At 44.4% G+C, this 20,377-nt stretch overlaps 1 protein-coding gene across 1 annotated transcript; it reads left to right on the top strand.

The window, feature by feature from the left end:
• The first annotated feature begins 208 nt into the window (after window positions 1-208).
• Window positions 209-19,653, top strand: GOLGA2 (golgin A2). The gene is made up of 28 exons (XM_026860676.1): window positions 209-226; window positions 1,121-1,243; window positions 1,560-1,640; window positions 5,057-5,191; window positions 5,806-5,849; window positions 5,986-6,049; window positions 6,523-6,582; window positions 7,041-7,121; window positions 8,972-9,010; window positions 9,459-9,521; window positions 9,748-9,841; window positions 10,501-10,607; window positions 11,176-11,234; window positions 11,494-11,635; window positions 12,752-12,841; window positions 13,018-13,125; window positions 13,220-13,307; window positions 13,775-14,121; window positions 14,949-15,062; window positions 15,346-15,570; window positions 15,853-15,952; window positions 16,040-16,128; window positions 16,734-16,887; window positions 17,020-17,087; window positions 17,691-17,793; window positions 18,047-18,153; window positions 18,349-18,517; window positions 18,624-19,653. The coding sequence occupies exons 1-28, from the start codon at window positions 209-211 to the stop codon at window positions 18,872-18,874; spliced, it is 3,123 nt and encodes a 1,040-aa protein (XP_026716477.1). The 3' UTR covers window positions 18,875-19,653.
• The last annotated feature ends 724 nt before the right edge of the window (window positions 19,654-20,377 follow it).

Here is a 20,377-nt window from a genome sequence, read left to right as displayed (position 1 = left end):
CCCAGCCCGGGGGAGGCGGCCGGGGGGAGGCCGGGCCCGGGCTGCTGCGGTGCTGGGCGGTCTGCCTGGCTTGCTTTGGTGTTTTCCCTTCCCGCCGCATCTCCCCCACTCCCCCTTTGTGGTTTTTTATTTTTTTTTAGTTTTTCTTTTTTTTTTTTCCCCTTATTTTTTTTCTCCGGGGCTGCTCGGCCCCGTCCGTCCCGGCGGGATGCGCCTCTATCTCAAAGTCATACGAATGGGAAAGTGTCCTGGAGCAGTTCAGGCTTCCATTTTGAAATCCTCCGAATAATGGGATCCTTCTTCTCATGTATTATTTTTTTCCCACCTTGGCTCCGAAGCGCGGGCGCAGCCATGCCCGGCCTGCCGGTGTCTGGCGCAGGGGGACGGGGGTGTTTTGGCTGTGCCGGGGGCAGGTGGAAGCGGACAGTTTACATAACTGCCTGGGACTCACTTGGTCCGGGGTTTCGGTGTTCAGTAACATACACAAAAATGCCGGAAGACCCAGCAGGTTTCAAGTTACAGCTTATCAGACTAGCTTTTCCTGGGTGAAGTGGATATGATTTAAAAATCAGTTGTAGATTGCTTCTCCTCTTACTTCACAGTTATTACAATACCTGTATTAATGTGTTATCTGTGGCGATTGTCATTTTCCTTCCTAAAATCTTTCACAGAGTGGAAGATCTTGCTATCAGGCACTGCTTTTTCACTTTGCATTCAGGATTAATTGCCCGTTATTAATTTTTCCTTATTGATCTTAGTGATAACACTAAAAACCCCCAAAATACTTCTTTTAATCTCCTTTTAGTTGCAGTATGGAGTATCAGATTGTTTCCCAAGAACATCATTAGATGTATACAGAAGTGGAACATTTACAACTTCTGAGCCTCTTGCCATAAACCCCTTACACTAGTTCTTTAGGCTTCTCTGGATTTGTTCTTTTTTTTTTTTTTTTTCCCCCCAGAGGGACAAATTCTTTGAAGACTGCTTTTCTTGTCCTTACACTTTTTACATTCTTTTACCCTGTGGAGTTTGTTGTTTGAATTTTTTTTGGGGGGGTGGGATATTATATTCATTGAAGGCATATTGTGCTTGGACTTCAGATTTTTCCTTTTTTTCCCAGCTGAAGGAATATCAGCAGAAGAATAGCCCTGGAGCAACTGCAGGAACTAAGAAAAAACGCAAAACTAAAGAAGGCAGTAGACCCGAGACCCCCACCAACGATGACCGGCAGCCTCCAGAGAATGTGAGTGTCTCATTCTTTCTCCCAAATCATTTGCTACCTCCTTGTTCTTTGGTTTTTCCAAAGAGCTGGGGAAGGGTTGTGCCAGTGTAATAGATGAATGGCGTAGATGCCTGTGTCACCAGCATATGAAGTGTGCTACAATAGTCAGCAACTACCTCTCCTGGAAGGTGCACACTAGAGTCAGGGTACATGCTGAGGTGGTGTGTGATGTACACGAGCTGGAGGATGCTGGTTTCTTTGGCTACCTTTGATTGCCGTTTTCTCTCTGTCCTTTTCTGAGCCGTTTCTCTTTCCCCTTTTCTTTCGCCTCCTTTAGATTCAGAACATTCTGAAGGTGCTGGTGTCAGACCTTAACCGCTCCAATGGGGTAGCCATACCCTCATTGGACAAGAGGAAGGTGAGGCAGTGCTCGTGTCCCTCGCAGTGACGCGCTCTCCCTCCTGCATGCTTCGGGTTCTGTTTACACTGACCTTGATTTTTCGGATGGAGCCTTGTCCTGACATATCCATTGTCAGTCGCTTGAGTTTTGTTGCTGTGTTTATTAACATGGAGCTATTTGTTACCATCCATTTCCATTGCTCGTAAGTGCTTGTTCCCTTCTGGTTTGTGTCAAACTTAACATGTGAAAAAGTGAACCTTGTCAGAAATTCTTCCTTGAGACAGCTGAGCTTTGAGAAAAACTGGGAATTTGGGGTGAGGCAATAAACTAAAGTAACCACCAAGGAACAGTGCACTAGGAAGTGGTAGTGTTTTTCTTAGTCTGTATTTCTCTAGTTGTGCATGTCATTGCTGTATTTTCTAGCACTTCATTTCTGAAGGGCAAGTTTCTGCTTATCTCCAGGCAAGCAGCTGCCCTAAGTAAGCTGCCTAGTTATTCCAGCCAACCCATTTTATGGCAGGCGATGAAACTTGCCCAGGTGATGTACAGTCTGGCAAGTACCACTGGTTTAAATATGTATAGGCAGGAAGTCAGATACTTCGAGTCAAGCATTTAGCGTCTTCATGTTCCCAAGCTTCTGAAGAGGAAAGGGCAGGAAGCATGCCAATAAGCAATAGAAACGTGTTCAGGAGCAAACATAAACAAGCCTTTTCAAAAATTTCTTTTCAGACAGTCAGTTTATTTGAACAAGGCTCAAATTGTGATAGCTCAGGGACATCAAATTTTGTAGCCCAGAATTTCCTTTCAATTTTGTCGTACCAGAGCTCTGCTTTTCATTTTCACTTGCATCATTTTTGTAGCTTATTTCCCTACCATTATGTCAATTCGGTTGTCATAAAGTAACTCATTATTATTTTTACTGCATATCCCTGTGTCTTCAGCAGTAAATACAATTATAGTAATCACCAGGGTCACTGGAGAGATGCAGTGAAACCTGCAAGATGGAATGGAGTTCACTCTGAATTGCCTTTGTATCCCTTTTCTCCTTTTTTTTTTGTGTGACTGTGTGTGATAATACAGCAGCTGTTTTGTCCAACAGCCAGAGTGAACAGCAGAAACTTTCTCCAACTGGAATTTTGTGCGTGTAGGTTGTGTATCAGTAGAACTTGAGCGACGTGAAGACATATTGTCAGCTTTTACTTGCTCCTGCTGCCAGACAGGCACACCATGTATTTTGATTGAAGCTTCACTCTTGTCATGGGGACTATTTTCAGTTAATACTCATAAGCTCAGTGTAAGTGGATCTTGGAGAAAGAGACTTGTTTCACATTGGAGGGTGAGATGAAGATGGGTGGTCCAGTGCTGTTGCTGAGATGGCATTTGCAGTGAAGGCCTACCTGTGTCTACAGTTTTAGTCCTGTTCTGAAAATGGAGAATTTATTACTTCTGTGCATTCTTGTTTTCCCATTGGTTTTTGCCCTGTTTCTTTAGCATAGATACATTTTGATCTCATTGGCTGTTAATGGAATTTGTGGATTATTTTGTCTGTGGTTTTAGGAATAATTTCGAAAACAAATTTTTAATTGCAATATTTAATGAAAGAAAGATTTATCTTTCCAGTTGCTGTCTTGTAAAAATCCTGAGTCAGGAAAATGCTGTTCAGAAACTCACTTGACGCTAATAGGGCAGAAAAGCTGATCCTTGGCATCTGAGCTACTGCTGCCATTGGTGTCTTAATGTGAGGCAGACCCCTCCCATTTCACCCTCTTCAGCTTTCTTGGCTGTGAAACACAGAAAACCCAACAAAATAGGAGCCTTTGTGTGAAAGCGAATGGTTCCTGCTATAAGCTAAGCTGAGCAGAATGACTAACTTTTTACTCTACATTATTAGAGCCTCACAATGCATAATTTCCACATAAGTGTCTTGTTCCTAACTATTTTTGTTTCCAACAAATTCAGCTTTTCAAATAGTCTGTTCTTTTTAAAAAAGTTATTTCAAAACTGCTTATTGTGAAGGAAGAAGGAAGGAGTTATTGTGGTTAAGGCACGTTACTGGTTTTTGCATCTTGAAGCATTAAGCAAAAAGAATGTCCTGATCAGAAGAAATTAGGGAAACATTTTTGAGATGTAGTGGGGAAGGTATTCCTCCTGTCCATCTGATGTTCTCTGTTGATGAGTGTCTGAACCAATAAAGCTGCAGTAACCTGTAGCTAGAAGAAGGGAATTCCTGACCTTCCTATAAGCACCTAACATACGTTGCTCCTTGAGAGCACAAGTATCTGTCCTGCTAAAAAGAAATTAAGAAACTTCTATTTGTTTCCCTCTGCAGTCTTCCATCTTACTGCTTTCGTTAAATCTGTCTTCACTGTTACTGTACTCTCCTTGCTGCTTGATTCATGAGTGAAGTGCTGAGCAGGTAAACAGAGAATGCCAGGAGAGGGATTTTTTGTTTCCTCTGAAGTGCCAAGAAGGAAGTGACTGGAGTAAGAGGTAGCTCTTTCAGATGGAATAGCAGAGAGCTGCAGTATATTGGTGGGGTTGGATGTTGACAGGCGATTTCATTTGCTTTGTAGTGTTGTTAAATGGTGACTTAACTGAAGCTGGATGATGCAATAAACCAAATTGCCATAAAACACTAGAACAGTGCTCTGGGCCTCTACAGCTCTCCCATGCTGTACAAGATAAATGAAATTGTCCAGTTCACTGTGGCTTGGTAGAGGTGTCATTAGATGGTATTCATCCTCCCACGAAGGCTGGATGAGAACTTGCATCGCTGTCCAGAAATAGTTTTTTGGCCCCTCTCTTTTCTATTTAGATGCTTGTAGTCACGGGATTCCTAGCCACAGGCACCTGCTCCCAGCCATGTGGAGATTGGCCTGTTCATAAATGTCCTGTTTCTAAACTTGTGGTTCATGGCGTGCCACAAATTTCATCAAGTTTTAGATAGAGTGTTTGAGTTTGACTAACCCAGTTTTCAAGCAGTCACTAACCTGTTCTTTTCCATCTTACTTGCAAACAGTGATCAGTGTTTTCCCCAGACACATCTTGAAGGTAGTGCTTTTCAAAGCAGAGTGACTACCATCTGGCTTTGCTCTTGCTCGCTTTTTGGCAAGTCCTTTGCAGTACATCTAGTGTGTGGACTTAAGAGTTGGGTGCCATTATTTCCCTGTGTTAAAGAAGCAAGTTTGATTATGGGATACCACTTCTTCAGACTGGCTCTGAGAGGGCACAGTTCTGGGACAGTGTTTGATCGTGGGTTGATGGAGTCACCTGTTTGCTCTGGGGAGAACACAGATTCCCTTCCACATGTTTCTAAATGATTGATTGTTCATATCTGTCTAGTTTTCACAGGCAGATCACAAGGTGATGCGTTCATGTGTGTTTTCATTCATTTTGCATGAAGGCTGTAATTCCTGTGATGTGTTTTGTGACAGGCATACTTTGACAGTGATGTTGCCACTCGTAATGCTGAACAGCTTGCTACCGATGTCCCTGTGCTATCTAACAGCAACAGTCTACCTAGTTGTGGTTCTGTTCTGCCTGCTCCTGCGAGCATGCAGCTGACACAGGTTTGTGAATTATCATGAATATTGCCATTGAATATTGGTTAGACATACCACATTTTGGGGGGGGAAAGATGATCTCCGTAAATATGACATGACTAGTTCAGATTTTCTCCTGCTAACAATACTGCATTCTCCACTCTCCATCTAGTCACTATCTGTTTGGGAGAGCAAGGAGAGTACTAGCATGCACATGCCTCTGTGTCTTCCAAAGCTGTTCTCCTTCCCCTTGTCTCCTATTTCAGTAGCAGAAAATACCCTTAATAAGACAGAAGGTCTCCAGTCAGATCAGTCTGTGTTTCCTTTCACTACTTAAAGATTCAGTTGAAGTTTTTTTCCAGCAAAGCAAAGTGTTGGTTATATTGATAAATAGTAAAGCAAACATAAAGCCTGTAATACTTCAGTTTCTCCATTCCAAGAAACCTGGGCTCACACCACTCGGAAATTATGTGTAAGCCAGGACTGAATTGGTGGTTTTAAGTTCATCTTTCTCTGGGAAGCAGTAATTACAGGTACTGGGGAACCTGAGCCCAGGTGTAATCAAGTCTTAGTGACACATTCACAAATGTAACTCCCATCTTCTTTTACAGGCTTCTAAGTTTTTGTATTTCAATCCACAGATTCATGAAGCTGAAGATCATAAAAACGCTTTGGATGAGAACAGGTGAGTGTCTGTGTTTGATAAACAGTTTTGCAACAGGATCCCAACAAATGTAAGGTTTTATTCCTCCCCAGTGCTGTTCTGATTGGGGCGGTTCTCTGGGAGATATTTTCATCGCAAGGTCCTTCTTTGTTCCCAGGTCTTTCTCGTCAACAGAGAGTCTCCGCCAGTTGTCTGAACAACTCAATGGCCTGGTTTCTCAGGTACGGCCTCATTTTGATCCACTTGTCCTATTAATTCTCTTGATGTTTGATGTAAAGCTTTAAGCAGTCAGGTCAAGGAAACACTCCTCAGTCGCAGAGGTGTCTGCAGTCATCCTACTAAACAATATGATATTTAAACATTGAGAAGCAAAAAATCCTGTTTTAGGCATGTGAAATTTCAGCAGTAGGAAGAAAAGTAGAGTGGGATGAATGAACAGCATGTATTCATGGGAAGACGTATTCTTGATTTAGTGTAAAGGAATCTGAAGTCAATCTGCATAATTCATATCAGCTTGTCACAGAGGGAGTCTTGCATCTATCCTTAGCCAGGGAAGTATGTTTTCTGTGCCTGTGTGTGGTAATTTGAAGTGAAAGGTGCTATAAGAAGTATTATTATGATAGTCAGTTCTTACTTAATAGTGATTTGTTGCCTTGGGGATTAAAACTGATTTATTTGACTGATTTACTTGTAGTCTACGTCGTATGTGAATGGGGAAAGTGCTGTTTCTTCTACAAATATTAAGGAAATGGAAGTAAGTTTTTCTTAATCTATCTTTTTTTTATCCCTCTTCTTTTTTGACTTTACTGTTGATCACTTACTTGGACTCTGTGCTTGCAGCAGCGTTAATGAGACCTAACTGAATGCACAGTTCATGTACATTGCCGTCTAGGGTCGTCTTGTGCTGTAGTTGGGTAGTTGTGATCAGCCGTAGGAGGCAGGTGTCAGAGGTGTTTCCAGTTTAAGGACTGGGGATAATCCAGCTTCCATGAAACTGCATTTGTCAAAATGAAGCCTCAGTGGAAAAGGATAAAGTATCTTGAGGTCCCAGCTGCTTTTGTTGAAACCTTAGGTTTTGTTTTGTTTGGAGAATCTGATTGTATCAAACTGTGATAATGATTTATTTTTTCTGTCCTTTTTAATTATTGCTTTTTTCCTCCCCTCCTCCTCTTCTGCTCCATCCTTTTTCTCCTGATTGCATGTGCCCATCAGACACGTTACCAGGAGCTGGCAGTAGCCCTGGACTCCAGCAATCTAACTAACAAACAGCTCGTTACAAAGATAGAGGAATTGGTAAGAAACAATCCAACCAACCAGTTTGACATTGTCTTTGCTGCTCCTCCATGCTCTCTGGGTGTCTGCAGGGTTATGGGTTCTCTCATAGTGCCACAAGGAAGGCTGTTGTAAGGAACAAAATGGGCTGTATGGAAAACCCATTAATAGGATCAAAGTTTAAGGCCACTTGTGAATGTATTGGCTCATCAGAGGAACAAGAAACAATTTTGTTGTTTCCATTTAAGTGTGCTCTGTTGATCTCATCATGCTTTCCCTGGATGATAAGCATCCTGATAAAACAGCTATTTCTGATCCTGGTCTGAATCCTTGAAATACAGAATTCTGGTGCTGGCAGCAGTGTGAAAACCTGTTTCTGCAGGTGGTGATGCTGTTCTAAATATACCAGCAGAGTGGGAGCAATAGGTCTAAGAGAGAGCCTGGGGTGGTTTCTGATCATATCCTCAGCTTCTCTTGGCACGATGAATGAACTGCTTTGTGCTGTGGCCTGCATGGATTCCTGCTGCTGCTTTTCAGCCTTCAGCTTTAACACTGCAAGAAATGCAGATAAGTGGACTTGTTTCAGTCTGAAAAGAGCCTTTCTTGTGTCCAGTGCTTTCCCCCATTTTGTTCCTCTCTAAAAACTACACTTTCCCCAGAGTTCAGCATTTCCCTGTGTACCCCATGACCCCTCTTGTTGTTTTATTTCTGGTTTTGGGTTATTTTCGTTCCATTCTGTTTCTTTTTTTTTTTTTTTTTTTTTTTTTGGGCTGCAGAGGTACCTGGTATAGTGTGTTGCCCACCCAAGATTCTCCTTGTTTGCCTGTTTTACTGTTTGCTTGGAACTATGTAGGGCCTTTGCTGCATTCGTGGTCTTGCCTTTGCTTTTCCTGGTTATGTTGTGCACTGGCATTGTTAGAATCAAAACTTCTAACTCATCACCCTTCCATCTGTAGTCATGTTTCAAAATGCACTGAAGTAGTAGTAGTAAAGAAACAGCTTGGCCAATGTTCATTCTTTGGGAAGGGGAAAAAGTACTAATTATATAGTTACTTATGAGGCATCTATGAGAAAACTGCCAGGGGGACAACAGCAGCAAATGGCAAATGCAGCAGCACAGTTTGTGTGGCAGCCTGGGCAGACAGCTGCCACTGGTGTCTCCCTCACCTCGTATCTAGAGATGCACCATGTATAGTCAACAAATCTCCAAATACTTAGAATCATGGAATATCTCAAGTTGGAAGGGACACTTCACCCATAAGATTGAAATTGGCTAGGACAGAATTATCCCTTTTCTTTGCATTTGGCTTCAGCTCGCTCTTGTACCAGCTTTTGCAGAATCCTGCCAACATAAGTGCAGCTCTGCATGACTTAAAGGCCAGTTGTTAAGTAGGATAAGGGTCTAAGGTCTGCACTGAAGGAAAAGACTTGGGTTGGTTTTTTTTTTTAGAGGTTTGGGTTGTGTTGGTTTTTGTTGTTGTTTTTTTTTTTTTTAAAAAGCATTTTTGGTGATTATCCTAATACACCAGGATTAGTATGATTAATTTCATAGATGTGGGGTGAAGTTTAACTGAAGTTGGTGGATGCTCAAATACGACCTACAGGGGTTTCAGTAGTGGTATTTGGAAAGAACTGTGGTAATGTACTGAGCAATGAAAAACATATCTGGCATATAAAATATATTAGTGAAGGGAGCCCCAGATCTATTATTTTTAATTGCCAAGACGAACTTCTCAGTCTTCTACAGAAATGATAATGGAAATTCTGTTTGCATTAATTGGGCATGTATCCTACTTCATTAAAGTGAAAATGTGTTTCAGCAGTATGAGAGTATTTTCTCTTAATACTGGCACATCAATTTTCTTCCGTAGAAACAGCAGAACCAAGAAGCAGTGAATCAGCTGGAGAAGGTAAAGCGTGTCCTATTTTTGGATAGATACGGAAATAGGTACCTGTTTCTGTGAGCAGAAAGCATAGTGGACTGTGGCACAGGCATATGTGATCTTATGTTAGATTCAGTTTCATTTGTAGCATAACATGGAATATTTTGACTTCATGAGTTAGGCCTGGCAGGTAGCAATCTTATTTTGCCAAAAGCTAATATTTAAATGCTCAAGTATTGGAGGAGTGCAGTGGAGGCAAGAGATGCTTGCATTCCAGACATTTATGCTAGCAATGCTTGTGTTATGCTGTCACTGCCATTCTAGGATGGATAAATAATGAAGTAGTTCAAATAATGGAAAAATGAAGTATGTCTTTAAAAATACTGTAAATCGCTGCTTTTTTTAGTTTGACATAAAACAACAAGGGTTAACTATTTACATTTTTGTGCTGAATAGGCATCATTTGTTTATACAGGAAAAGAAGGATTTTGAACAGAAATTTTCTAAAGAGCAAGCAGCGCTGAGGGAACAGCTACAGGTAAGGCAAAGCCTCCATTACAGTAATATCACCTGGCTTCTGCTGTTTTCTGGATTCCTGACCACTTGTAGTCTTTATCCTGGAAGCCATGAGTTCATTACTTCAGGAACACTGGGAGTCAGTCAGCCAGACTGTACTGAACTGCAAGAGCTCTTTACCCTTACTGAATTAATCCTTAATTACAAGCAAAGATGTTTTGTGCTTAGCTGATTTTCCTTTCCCAAAGGTTCATATCCAGACTATTGGAATTCTAGTTTCTGAGAAGTCTGAGTTGCAGACAGCCCTTGGACATACTCAGCAAGCTGCACGGCAGAAATCAGGTAATTGTGAGCACTCCAGCTCAAGCTGTTGGTTAAACTGTGGATTTCAAGTCACCGGCGTGATAGTTGCTGGCAGCCAGCTCACAACACACACCGACTCCTTAATGAGCAGTACTTGGCACCGTCACTGCTTCTGTTATCGTACTGCCCCCAGATGGGAACGTGTTGATCCCATGGCAGTTGAGGTTCTTTTGTGCATCACTAAAGCCTTGTCAGCCCTTTTTCGGCCTGGTGACTACCCCAGACTGTTCCTTTCTGACTTTATTCTGATGCTTTTAAAATTTTGTTCTCTTTTCTCTGGCCTCCCTCCCTCCCACACAGCTGTCGTTAATGTAGGTTTTACCCGAGCCTTTCATTCTGAACTAAATTTGAGCAATTTATTCTATTAGAAAAAAACAAACAAACAACATATTGTGTATTGTTCTGCAAAGGAAGTTTCATCATCTCCCTCTAATAATGAGGAAGGTAGTTATAGAGAGCTTTAATGCCTGGAGTTGCCCGTGAATCACCTGTAGAGCCAGGAGTGGAACCAGGCCTACTGATTTACAAAGCACTGCGCTGCCTTAAAAGCTTGTTGACAAAGTAGAAAGTGCTGTTCAGCCAGTTCCAAAAAACTCCGTGTGGTCTAGCCTCAACTGACTCTGCTCTGACTTGTTTAGGAGAAGCTGAAAACCTTGCTGCTCGTTTACATTCATCTCGCCAGAGGGTATCAGAGCTAGAACGTACTTTGTCCTCCATCTCTATGCAGCAAAAACAGTCAGAGAAGGTAAGAGTCACCTCTATTTATGCTTAACCAGCAGCTCTGCCTTTGGCTATTCACTTGTCACTACACTACTGCAATGTCTGTAGTCCCTGCTTAGAGAAGAGACAGAAATTAACCTTGTTAATTGTTAATTAACCTTGTAAAGCCCTGTATTCTCCATGATCAAGGCAAACTTTGTTCAGGATTCTGTGACCACTAATCATATGGTCCAGTTGCTGTCTTCAGATCTGGCGCTTTACTTCGTTAGTCTTGCCAGCTCCACGCAACAGAAGCCTGACTGAGACCTTGTCCCAGGAGGGTCTCCATCAAACAGACACTTTAGTATTGATGTTCATCCAAAAGTTTGCAGAAATAACCTCATGTTCAGTTAGTAGCGTCACATTTGAAAAGACTGAGCAGACTTATTCCTGGCAAATTCAAGAGGTTCTAAGCAAACTTGTCCTGAGGATTGTGACATTTATGACCTTTTCCACTTCAGCTGATATGCTAAAGGTGAAATGAAGTATTTCTTTAACATTTTATTTGTTTGGCTAAAGTCAGTAGACGAATCAATAATTTCCTTTTTCTCCAGCATAATAAAGAGTTAGTGAAGGAACGAGACAACTTGAAACTGGAACTGTACAAACGAAGGTAAGTCCATTCTGCTTGTTACTGCAGAGTAACACTACTCTTCTCAGTAGAGCCACAAAACATAACAAGGGGCATGGACCACAGGTGGTGACTTGGGAGGCTGGCTATTCAATTAAAAAAAAAAAAAAAAAAAGTAATTAGATGTGAGTTTCTATTGATTCCAGCTACTATGAAGAACTGGATTGTAAATTTATGGCATGGACATCAGCAGACCCATAGTACATAAAGTGATGCCATTTTAATTGTTTGCTTGTTTCAGCAAAAGTAGTGAGGAAATAAAGCAGCAGAATTCGGAGCTGTCAGAGAAGGTTCACTCCCTGGTTTCCAAGAACTCTGCTATGAAGTTGGATATGGAGGATTTGCATAAGAAACTGGAAATGGCTGAACTGATGATCCAACAGGTAACCATAACACTTCTGGGATGTGAGGGCAGATCTCACTGATCATTGCAACACTTTGCTTCTGACAGTGGGGGCAAGACTTAACTCTTATTTTTAAAAGAAAGCAGAAAATCCCATCAGGACATCCTCTTTGAAAGGCTTTTGCTGAGGCCTCTGAAGGAACAGACAGTCTATTCTAATGGTTGGACTGGATGATCTTCGATGTCTTTTCCAACCTAGATGATTCTGTGAGTCGGAGCAGTAGATTGAAAGACACTGTGACACTGGTCTGCTAAAAGAATGTTACACAGTATGAGAGGGTGACTGAACATACCAAGTGTGAAAATACGGTGACTTTTCCTGCTTGTGTCTGTTCAGCATTTTGGTTACTTGGCTGTTGTGTGGTCTCACTGAGTCGGGTAGGGGTTGGTGTTTGTACTCACCCTCGCAGAGGGAGGTGAGTTGGACAATGACAACTTGAAGGTCAGCTGGGGAAAGTTAAGAGAAGCAGCTGGTTAGAAAGGGAATGCATGAACTTTTAGCAGTTCAGAGAGCAGGCTTGGTGTTCAGGTGAGCCTATGAGGGTAAAAAAATGGGGTTTTTTCTTCTTCTTTTTTTTTTTTTCTTCTCTCTAGACAGTGGCTTAAGTTACTCTTGAAATAAAGCCAACTGCTACTCTCCTGGGAAAAGTACTGTGTGTCAACTGAACCAGCCTTGCTACTTAGCCCACTGACATGTTTGACACTAGCTTTAAATTCCTGACATGTTTGACAACTTTTAAGGTCACAAGCTTTTATACCATCTGATCTGGCTGTATAGTACAGAATCTGGAAACACACAAAGTTTCTGAGCCGAATTGTTTGATTAAAGCCTATTTTCTTAATTAAAAAAACCAGTAAATATAAAATTGGTAGGGAGGAGCTGTCCTGTTCAGCCTGTTTTACAGGGCTAAAAATCTATAGGTTTTGATTTTATCCTTTTTTTTTTTTTTTTTCATCAAACTTAACTGAGTTGGAGCACTTTAAAGAGCTATAGAAGATTACAACATGGATCATGTGGCAGGTTACTATCAGGGGAAAGGCTACACAGAAATCAAATCTTAACATTTTGCAATAATTTTTTGATTTTTGTTGGCAGTTCTCAAATCAAGCAGGGAGTCTGGATGCAAATCAGCAGTTGCAGATGGCACTGGAGGAGAAGGCGAGCCTGGAAACCCAGGTTGCTCAGGTAAGAGGTTGTATGAAATATGATCCAAATCTTGATGTCTGTAAAGAAACTTGTGTGGCAGAAGAATGCAGCCTGAGCTTTGCATTCACACTGGTTTCCTCAAGCTCTATTCCTTAAGCAGTCACTGCCAAATTTATTTAGCCAGTATGATTTTCTCTGTGTTTGATTTTGAACAGCTCTCAGAGTCACTTCACCAGCTCCAGGCAGAACGAGATCAGTACGTAGAGAAACTGAAGGAGGAGCGGAGCATTTGGCAGCAGCGGGTACAGCAGCTCTCGGAGCAGGTAACATCAGGGGCAGTATCACAGCTGCTTCTGACAAACACAGGCAGGAGGAAAGGCACTGTGAACATTAACTTCCACTTGTGTGACCTTGCAGGTCCACACAATGGCAGAGGAGAAGGAGAAGCACATGGCCCAAATTCGGGAGCTGGAAGCCAATGTTGCAGAGCTGTTGAGCAAATCAGGTAGGGCTTCCAAAGTGGGGCTTCACATTGCAGAGTACTGCTCTGTCACTGCTGTGCAGGAACTTCTGCACATGAGGAGCAAGTAGGTCTGATGCTCTGAAGCTGTGAAGGCAGCTGAAAGCCTGGTGGCCCTAAGAAACCTTTCATCCTAGGAACCAGCAAGTGAACTACTTCAGCTACTGGACCAGACTGTTTGTGTCTTTAGCATCTGCCTGACTGCTGGCAGCCGCTCTGGCCCAGGAGTTTGGGAAGGCAGGATGCTCTTGTGAGGGCTGTGAGGGAGTTGGCAGCACGTGGCATGTGGGGTAGTTTTGCTCCTGCGTTCCTTTCTGTGCCCTGCAGCGAGGATTGGATACTGCAACTGGTGATCCCCTCTGGGACGCAGAGCCCTATAGGCTGGGGTATGCTTTGTGTGATGTGTATTACACAGAGATTTGACTGAGCTGCTTTTGATTCCATTTCCTCAGCAGTTAAGCCCATGGACGTTGAGCCTTCCTCACCAGCAGAGCCCACAGCAGCTGAGCTGAGCCTGCAGGAAGAGATCCAGCGGCTGCAGCAGGAGAAGGAGGAGCTGCATGGGCAGTACCAGGCCCAGGTCCGGGACAACGAGCAGCTGAGCCACCTCAACCGGGAGCAGGAGGAGCGGCTGCTGGAGCTTGAGAAGGCTGTGCAGCGCTACAACGAGGAGTCTGCAGACAGACAGCAGATCCTGGAGGACATGCAGAGTGACAAGGCCACCATCAGTAGGGCACTGAGCCAGAACCGGGACCTCAAGGAGCAGCTGGCTGAGCTGCAGAATGGGTTTGTCAAACTGGTACGTCACTTTCATGCATCTTTTCCCATTGCTTCCCTCGCTGGTGCAATCCTTTTGTAGCACAGATGTAAAAAACTGGCAGAAGCATTATCTGTTTCTCATCTCTGAGGCTACGGATGCTCCTTTTTCTGTGATACCACTCTGATAGTAAGGAATTACAGGGAACCTCCTCCCTCAGGTGCTCTGGTGGATGAACCAGTACCTTTGTCCAGAGCAGTTTCCTTTTCCCTTTCATCCCCTGGCAGTCAGGCTGTTTCTTTCTGCGAGTATTCCTCCTGCTCTTTTACCTTGGCAGATACCTGTTCTCTGTTCCCTGTATTTGCCCGTGAGGAAGAAGTTCTCAGCAGTCGTCTCTCCTGCTGCTGTTATTCTTATCCATCCTGGAGCTGAATCCTTGCTCTTGCTTCTTCCAATGTAACAGCTTCCCCCTCTGGGGCCCTGGCAAACTGACACATGGTCTAGCCACTGATTTTTCTTTAGTCCTTTCTTAACTCCTCTTCCTTGTTTTTGAATGTCTGTTGGCTCTGTTTGGGATATTCATACCACCCATCTGCTTTGGAGCTGACAGGCTGTGTGACGTGCCAGGCCTCTTCTTGGCACTGTCCCAGTCCTGATTCCCTTGGCCCTCTCCTTGCTCTTCTCCCATCTTCTGAACCTTTCTGTAAGTTATTTACTGCCCTGAACAGTCAATTTATGGCCCTTATTTACACCCCAGAATAACACAAGGGATGGCACCCTGTTGTATCAGGAATGAATATGGTTTATTGAGAATATATAGTTTATGTTGGTCAAGGCAATTTCCTTATAGTGTGGTATTTGTCTTGCAGACAAATGAAAACATGGAGGTTACAAGTGCCCTACAGTCAGAGCAACATGTAAAGAAGGAGCTGGCCAAGAAGCTTGGGCAGCTGCAGGAGAACCTGGGGGAGCTCAAAGAGTCGGTAAGCAACAGCCGGCAGGATGGCAGAGCAAGTACGTAGTTTATACTGGCTGGCAACTTTCCAAACTGTGATGGGAGGATGGAAATTGGTATTGTAATGATCAAGCTGGGAGCCTTCCCCTATCGTCTGCTGTCTGATGTGGGGGACCAGCATGTGGGGGCAGATGGTGGCTGCCTGCCTCGTTGGTGGCTTTGGGGCAATGTTGACAGTTTAGATCATGTCACACGGATCAGCTTTTCTGGCAGAAACGGTTTGATGTGACGGTTCCATCTTGTTGTGTTAGCTGGAACTGAAAACACAGGAGGCTCGGGGTCTGCAGGAGCAGCGGGACCAGTACTACAGCCACTTGCAGCAGTACACCATGGCATACCAGCAGCTGGCTGCTGACAAGGAGGAGCTGCACAAACAGTTCTTGCTTCAGACACAGCTGATGGATCGGCTACAGCACGAGGAGGTGCAGGGGAAGGTGACAGTGGAAATGCACCTCAAAGAGCTGCAGCAGACCAAGGTAATGGTAAAAAGGGGAAAGTGGAAAGATGGGAGGAAAAGTGCTTAACTACATTCTGTATTAATTAAGCAAAAGGTTGGATCAGGTGATCTTTCACAGTCCCTTCCAACCCGGGCTGTTCTGTGGTTCTGTGATTACATCCTGTGTGATACAGGTGAACAGTACCTGGCTGGAGCAGAGGCAATGCTTTTGTGTATGTGTGACACTACTACCTGAAGATGTAGTGACCGTCTCCAGTCTGGCTTGTGCAAGTTTCAGTGACCTTCTGCTTTTCTCTTGCAGGAAAGTCTGGAAGCTGTAGCTAAGGAAAACAAAGAGCTGCAGGCCCAGATCAGTCAGTTAGCAGCAGACCTGGATGGCAGGATTCTGCACCGACTAGAGGGTGAGTAGCTGCAACTGGTCTCCAGGGTGGAGGTAGAGCTGGGCTCTCTGCTGTACCACCTCCTTGTTCGCCTCCCTCCTTTTACAGGAGACGGAGTTGAAAGTGAAGCGATGGCCGAAGACATTCAGAAATCTTCATTTGTGATCCCAGAGAAGTTTGAAAGCCATGAAGAAATGGTGAGTCTTAATGGGTAATTGTTTTAGTTCTATACAAACCTTTAAAAAAGGAGGCAGGTTAAATTGCAGAGAGGTTCTGCTGGGTGCATGGAGTAGGCTGTTTATCAGCTGTCATCCCTGCCAGCTGAGGCGCAGTAATGAGGGAAGTGTAACGGTGCCTTGTGCAGAGCAGCAAAAACCCAAGACTTCTGCAGCATCTTTGCAAGATAGGCTGGAAGTCTGGCAGTGGCTTTAATTAGGAAGACAACTCAGCTGGCAGAGTAGCTCTCTAATTACAGTGATGATGTTCTCTTTAATTTGGAAGGTAATTTAGAAATGGTGTCGAATATCTACTAGATTTTTCTGTAAGTACAGTCATAATTGAAAAATACTGCAAGCAACCAGCTATCATGGGAGCTAGTATTTAACCTGCGTATTTGTACTACTTGGGAATGAGAAAAGATGCAGTAGTTGCTGCCTGATTTAGTTCCAGGGCAGTCACTTACTACTTTGGTTTTGTACCCACAAATAAAAAGGGGTGAACTGTTACCCTGTCCTGACATGCACCACTGATCATGCTTCACACAGGAGCAGCACTAATGTGTACACTCTGGAATTCTTCTCAGGTCACTTTCTTGACATCTGCCATGTCCCAGGTGGAGAAGGAGCGGGAAGACATGAGGCAGCACCTGGCTGCTCAGAAACAGCAGTGCAGAAGCCTCCTCCAGCAAATAGCAGCTCTCAGGCAGGAGCAGCAACATAACGTCATGCTGGGTGGAGGTAAAAATTTGGTGCAGTTTGGGGACAGTGTGAATACAGAGGCATGTCCCCGCCAGCTGCTCTGGCCTCTGAAAGGTTTTGTGAGCACATCATGTCCAGGGAGGAACTGTAAATTACACGTGTCCCTTCCAGGTTCCACTGTGGATACTGTTCCAGTGGAGGTTCACGAGGCTTTGAAAACTGCCATGGAGAAACTACAGGTAAGCAAAGGATCTCTTCTTCTTCCAGCCCCGCTACACTGCTCAGCTAGACTCTGATCCAGCATCGGCCTCTTCCAGCACACACAGACAAATTGTAGGGGAATAAGTAGCAGATGTTCCATAATAATAAGCCACTTCCTATAAAGCTTATCACTGCTTATCTCAGCACAGCAAAGCTTGCAGCAGTAACTCCCCTCCCACCCCCAAAGACTGAGTGTAAGGGCCTAACACTGATCTGTGGTCTTTTTCTAAAGAAATAGCTGAAAACCAGACTTGAGTATCTTCACCCTGCTGGGATGAAGCAGGTGGTCTGCAGCCTTGGAGCCAGGTATGACCAGAGCTGTGCTGTTCCAGCAATGAGAAGGTTAAAAGGCACTTTGTTTCATCAGCCCTTCTGCTTCCCAAAATGCAGAGATGCTTTTTTACACCTTTTCTAGCTCTCTCCTCTCTGTTCCTTTTTAGCATCAAATTGGACACAAGTTGTAAAGGCAGCACGATTTGTTCTCTAGGCTCAGACCGGTGTGAATGGAGGGTGTCGTCTTTGACGCGGATATTCTTTGTACGTGAGCAGTTCAGATGATTGATATCCATTTTTGTGCTCAGTCCCGTTTCACAGACCTGATGCGTGAGAAAGCTGATCTGAAGGAACGGCTGGAAGAGTTAGAACATCGCTGCATACAGCTGTCTGGGGAAACGGACACCATTGGTATGTTCAGGCAACACCCGCACACGCTAAAGCTGGCTCAGTGTTATTTATTTGGGGAACAGAAGGTCCCCGAGAGCTTTTGGAGCTGGAGTCCTCCCTCTACCAAGCAGTTTATGTCTCCCACTGCTGCCTCACTAGGCTGGATCTCCAGTCCAGGGCTGGATTCACTGGATCCTCATGCCACATAGTTGTGTGCTCACCATAAGGCTTGTACCCTGCAACACTCCCTCCTTACACTTCTCCTGTATTCCAGGGGAATACATCGCGTTATACCAGAGCCAAAGGGCCATCCTCAAACAGCGGCACCAGGAGAAGGAGGAGTACATCAGCCGACTGGCTCAGGATAAGGAAGAGATGAAGGCAAGGAATCCTTTCTGCACTGCTGCGGCAGGCAGGGCAGGCCTGGGGAGCACTTGCACAGTCCAGACCTCCACGTGCTGCTCTTCCGCGAGCTTTTAACTTTAAAGCTGCTAATTTTGTGATGGAGGCAGGACAGCAAACTGTAGCGTAGTGTTTGTGTTCACATTTCATAGGCTTTCCTTTCCTTTGGTGCAGATGAAACTACTGGAACTGCAGGATTTGGTGATGCGTCTGGTCAGGGAAAGAAATGAATGGTACAGCAAGTATGTAGCGGCTGCTCAAAACCCAGAGCTGTTGGCGAGCCAGAGCGAAAGCGTAGTGCCAGCGGAGAGGCGCATTGAACTGAACGCTACCGATGGAGAAGGTAAGCTGCAGCCAGGACCCGCTCCGTGACGTGGAATAACCCACGCTCGCAGGGTCCCGTGTGGAGGGGAGGAGTCACCTGCCTGCCCTGTCTGTGTTCCCTGCAGGGCTACGAGATGTGAATTTGTCAGATGAAGCAGAACAAGAGGCTGCTGCTCTTCATCAATCCGGTTTCACCCCTATTGACAGTAAAGCTGCTCAGCCAAGCCAAGAGGACCCCACAGCAAAGCAAATAATGCAGCTTCTCAGAGAAATCCAGAACCCTCAGGAGAGGCTGGGCTCCCTGCTGGAAAACCCCTGCATTCCCTTCTTCTACCGTGCTGATGAGAACGATGAGGTCAAAATCATGGTAGTTTAAGTGGCGCTGTATCTTATTTATGGCAATTTTCTATGAGCCTGCAAGGACTTAACTGACTTGTATGTGCCCACACCTCTGCTCAGTGCCCTTGGGCAGAACAGAGTCCTAAAGACATCAGGAAAGAGGGATTTCATCAGACAGAACTTGAGTATCAGACCTCATCTTCTCCTTCTCTTTCTTCTGTTACTTGGTGTGCTTGGAGTACGGGCAGACTCAAACTAATCCGGGGCAGCGGCTGGTGCTGGGACTTCACCTGGGCCAGGTGCAGGCCGGGGGGAAGGGGATTCCATAACTTTGGGCAAGATGATTTAATCCCTTACCGCAGAGTCTGCTGCCAGCAGCGACTGAGCAGCAGTTCTGATCTATCACTTATGACCGTCATCGGCCTCGTTCCTTCCAGGGCTCCCAAAGTAACTAACTTATTCTGGTAATGAACTCTTTGGACTCTGAACAGGTTGTTCTTGTTTCATACTACGTATCTTAAACTTCCTACTTTCTTCTGCAGCCTGCCTCTTGCAAACTGTATCTGAAACCGGCCTTGTCATCTTGAACAGCCCCCAGATACGGGCTCCTGGCGAGCTGGGCAGCACGGCCGCCCCTGCAGGCTCGCGGCTAGGGGAAGGGACTGCAGGTTGCCTTCTGAGTCTCTTTGGTTACTTGACAAAGCTTTATGTGATTCTTGGGAGTGGGGTGAAAATGTAACTGCACTTTGAAGGATGGTGTGTTTCACTTGTATGTGTCTGAAGGTTTTATTTATTTAAAAAAAAAAAGGGGAGAAATAAGTAAAAGGAAACCACTTAATAAACATGCTTTGTTTTGAATTTCTGGACTCTAGGGGTTCTAGTTCTCCATTGCTTAACTTTCCTTTTCTCCCAGTTTGGCAAGGAATGTATTTGATGCACAGATTCTGAGATCCTGTGCCCTTGGTGTAAGTTCCTGGGACACATCAAGAGAGGTATCAGCTGGCACTGCCCTGAAGCCAGAGCCCTAATTTTAAGGAGAAAACAAACCACAGTAGGAGGCGAGAGTCCCCTGAAGCAGCAGCAAAGCAAATCCCTCGGATGTACAAACAGAAGTGAACTGTGCGTGGACATCCTGCAACTAAATCTGCCTTTCAGGCAAGAACGGCTCTTGGTGGGAGGGTTAGTTTGAGCGAGGGAGTTTTAAGGAAGACTGCAGGGGAGGTTTAAGGGACCTGACAGTCACAGCTGGAGCATGGGCTCATGCCTGAAACAGCCTGCACCACCTCCCTGTTCACCTGTCAAGAGAAGAGATGGGAGCATAGGAACACAGTATCAATTTTGGGTTTTTTTCAGTGACAAAAAGAGACAGTTCATTTCTTCTGTGTCCAAGTTTGTCAAGGTTTAAACCATGGTAGAGAGCTTTTAATGCCAGAAGCAGGTAGTATGGGGTTGGTTTGGTTTTGGGTTTTTTAATGATTCATGGTGATGTTTCCATATACAACTGAAAAAAGAGACACACAGAACAATTAGTACTTTTCTG

The sequence above is a fragment of the Athene cunicularia genome, assembly GCF_003259725.1.
Source record: "Athene cunicularia isolate RWA chromosome 17 unlocalized genomic scaffold, athCun1 chr17_part1, whole genome shotgun sequence".
Lineage (NCBI taxonomy): Eukaryota > Metazoa > Chordata > Aves > Strigiformes > Strigidae > Athene > Athene cunicularia.
Note: the sequence above shows the minus strand (reverse complement) of the source record. Positions and strands in the feature narration are given on the sequence as shown.

What these genes read in the sequence shown, in the direction of transcription:
- GOLGA2 (XM_026860676.1), top strand. An exon ending in CGCTGAGGGAACAGCTACAG is followed by an intron (nt 9,522 to 9,747) that starts GTAAGGCAAAGC and finishes CCTTTCCCAAAG; the next exon opens with GTTCATATCCAGACTATTGG. An exon ending in AAGAGCTGCAGCAGACCAAG is followed by an intron (nt 15,571 to 15,852) that starts GTAATGGTAAAA and finishes TTTCTCTTGCAG; the next exon opens with GAAAGTCTGGAAGCTGTAGC.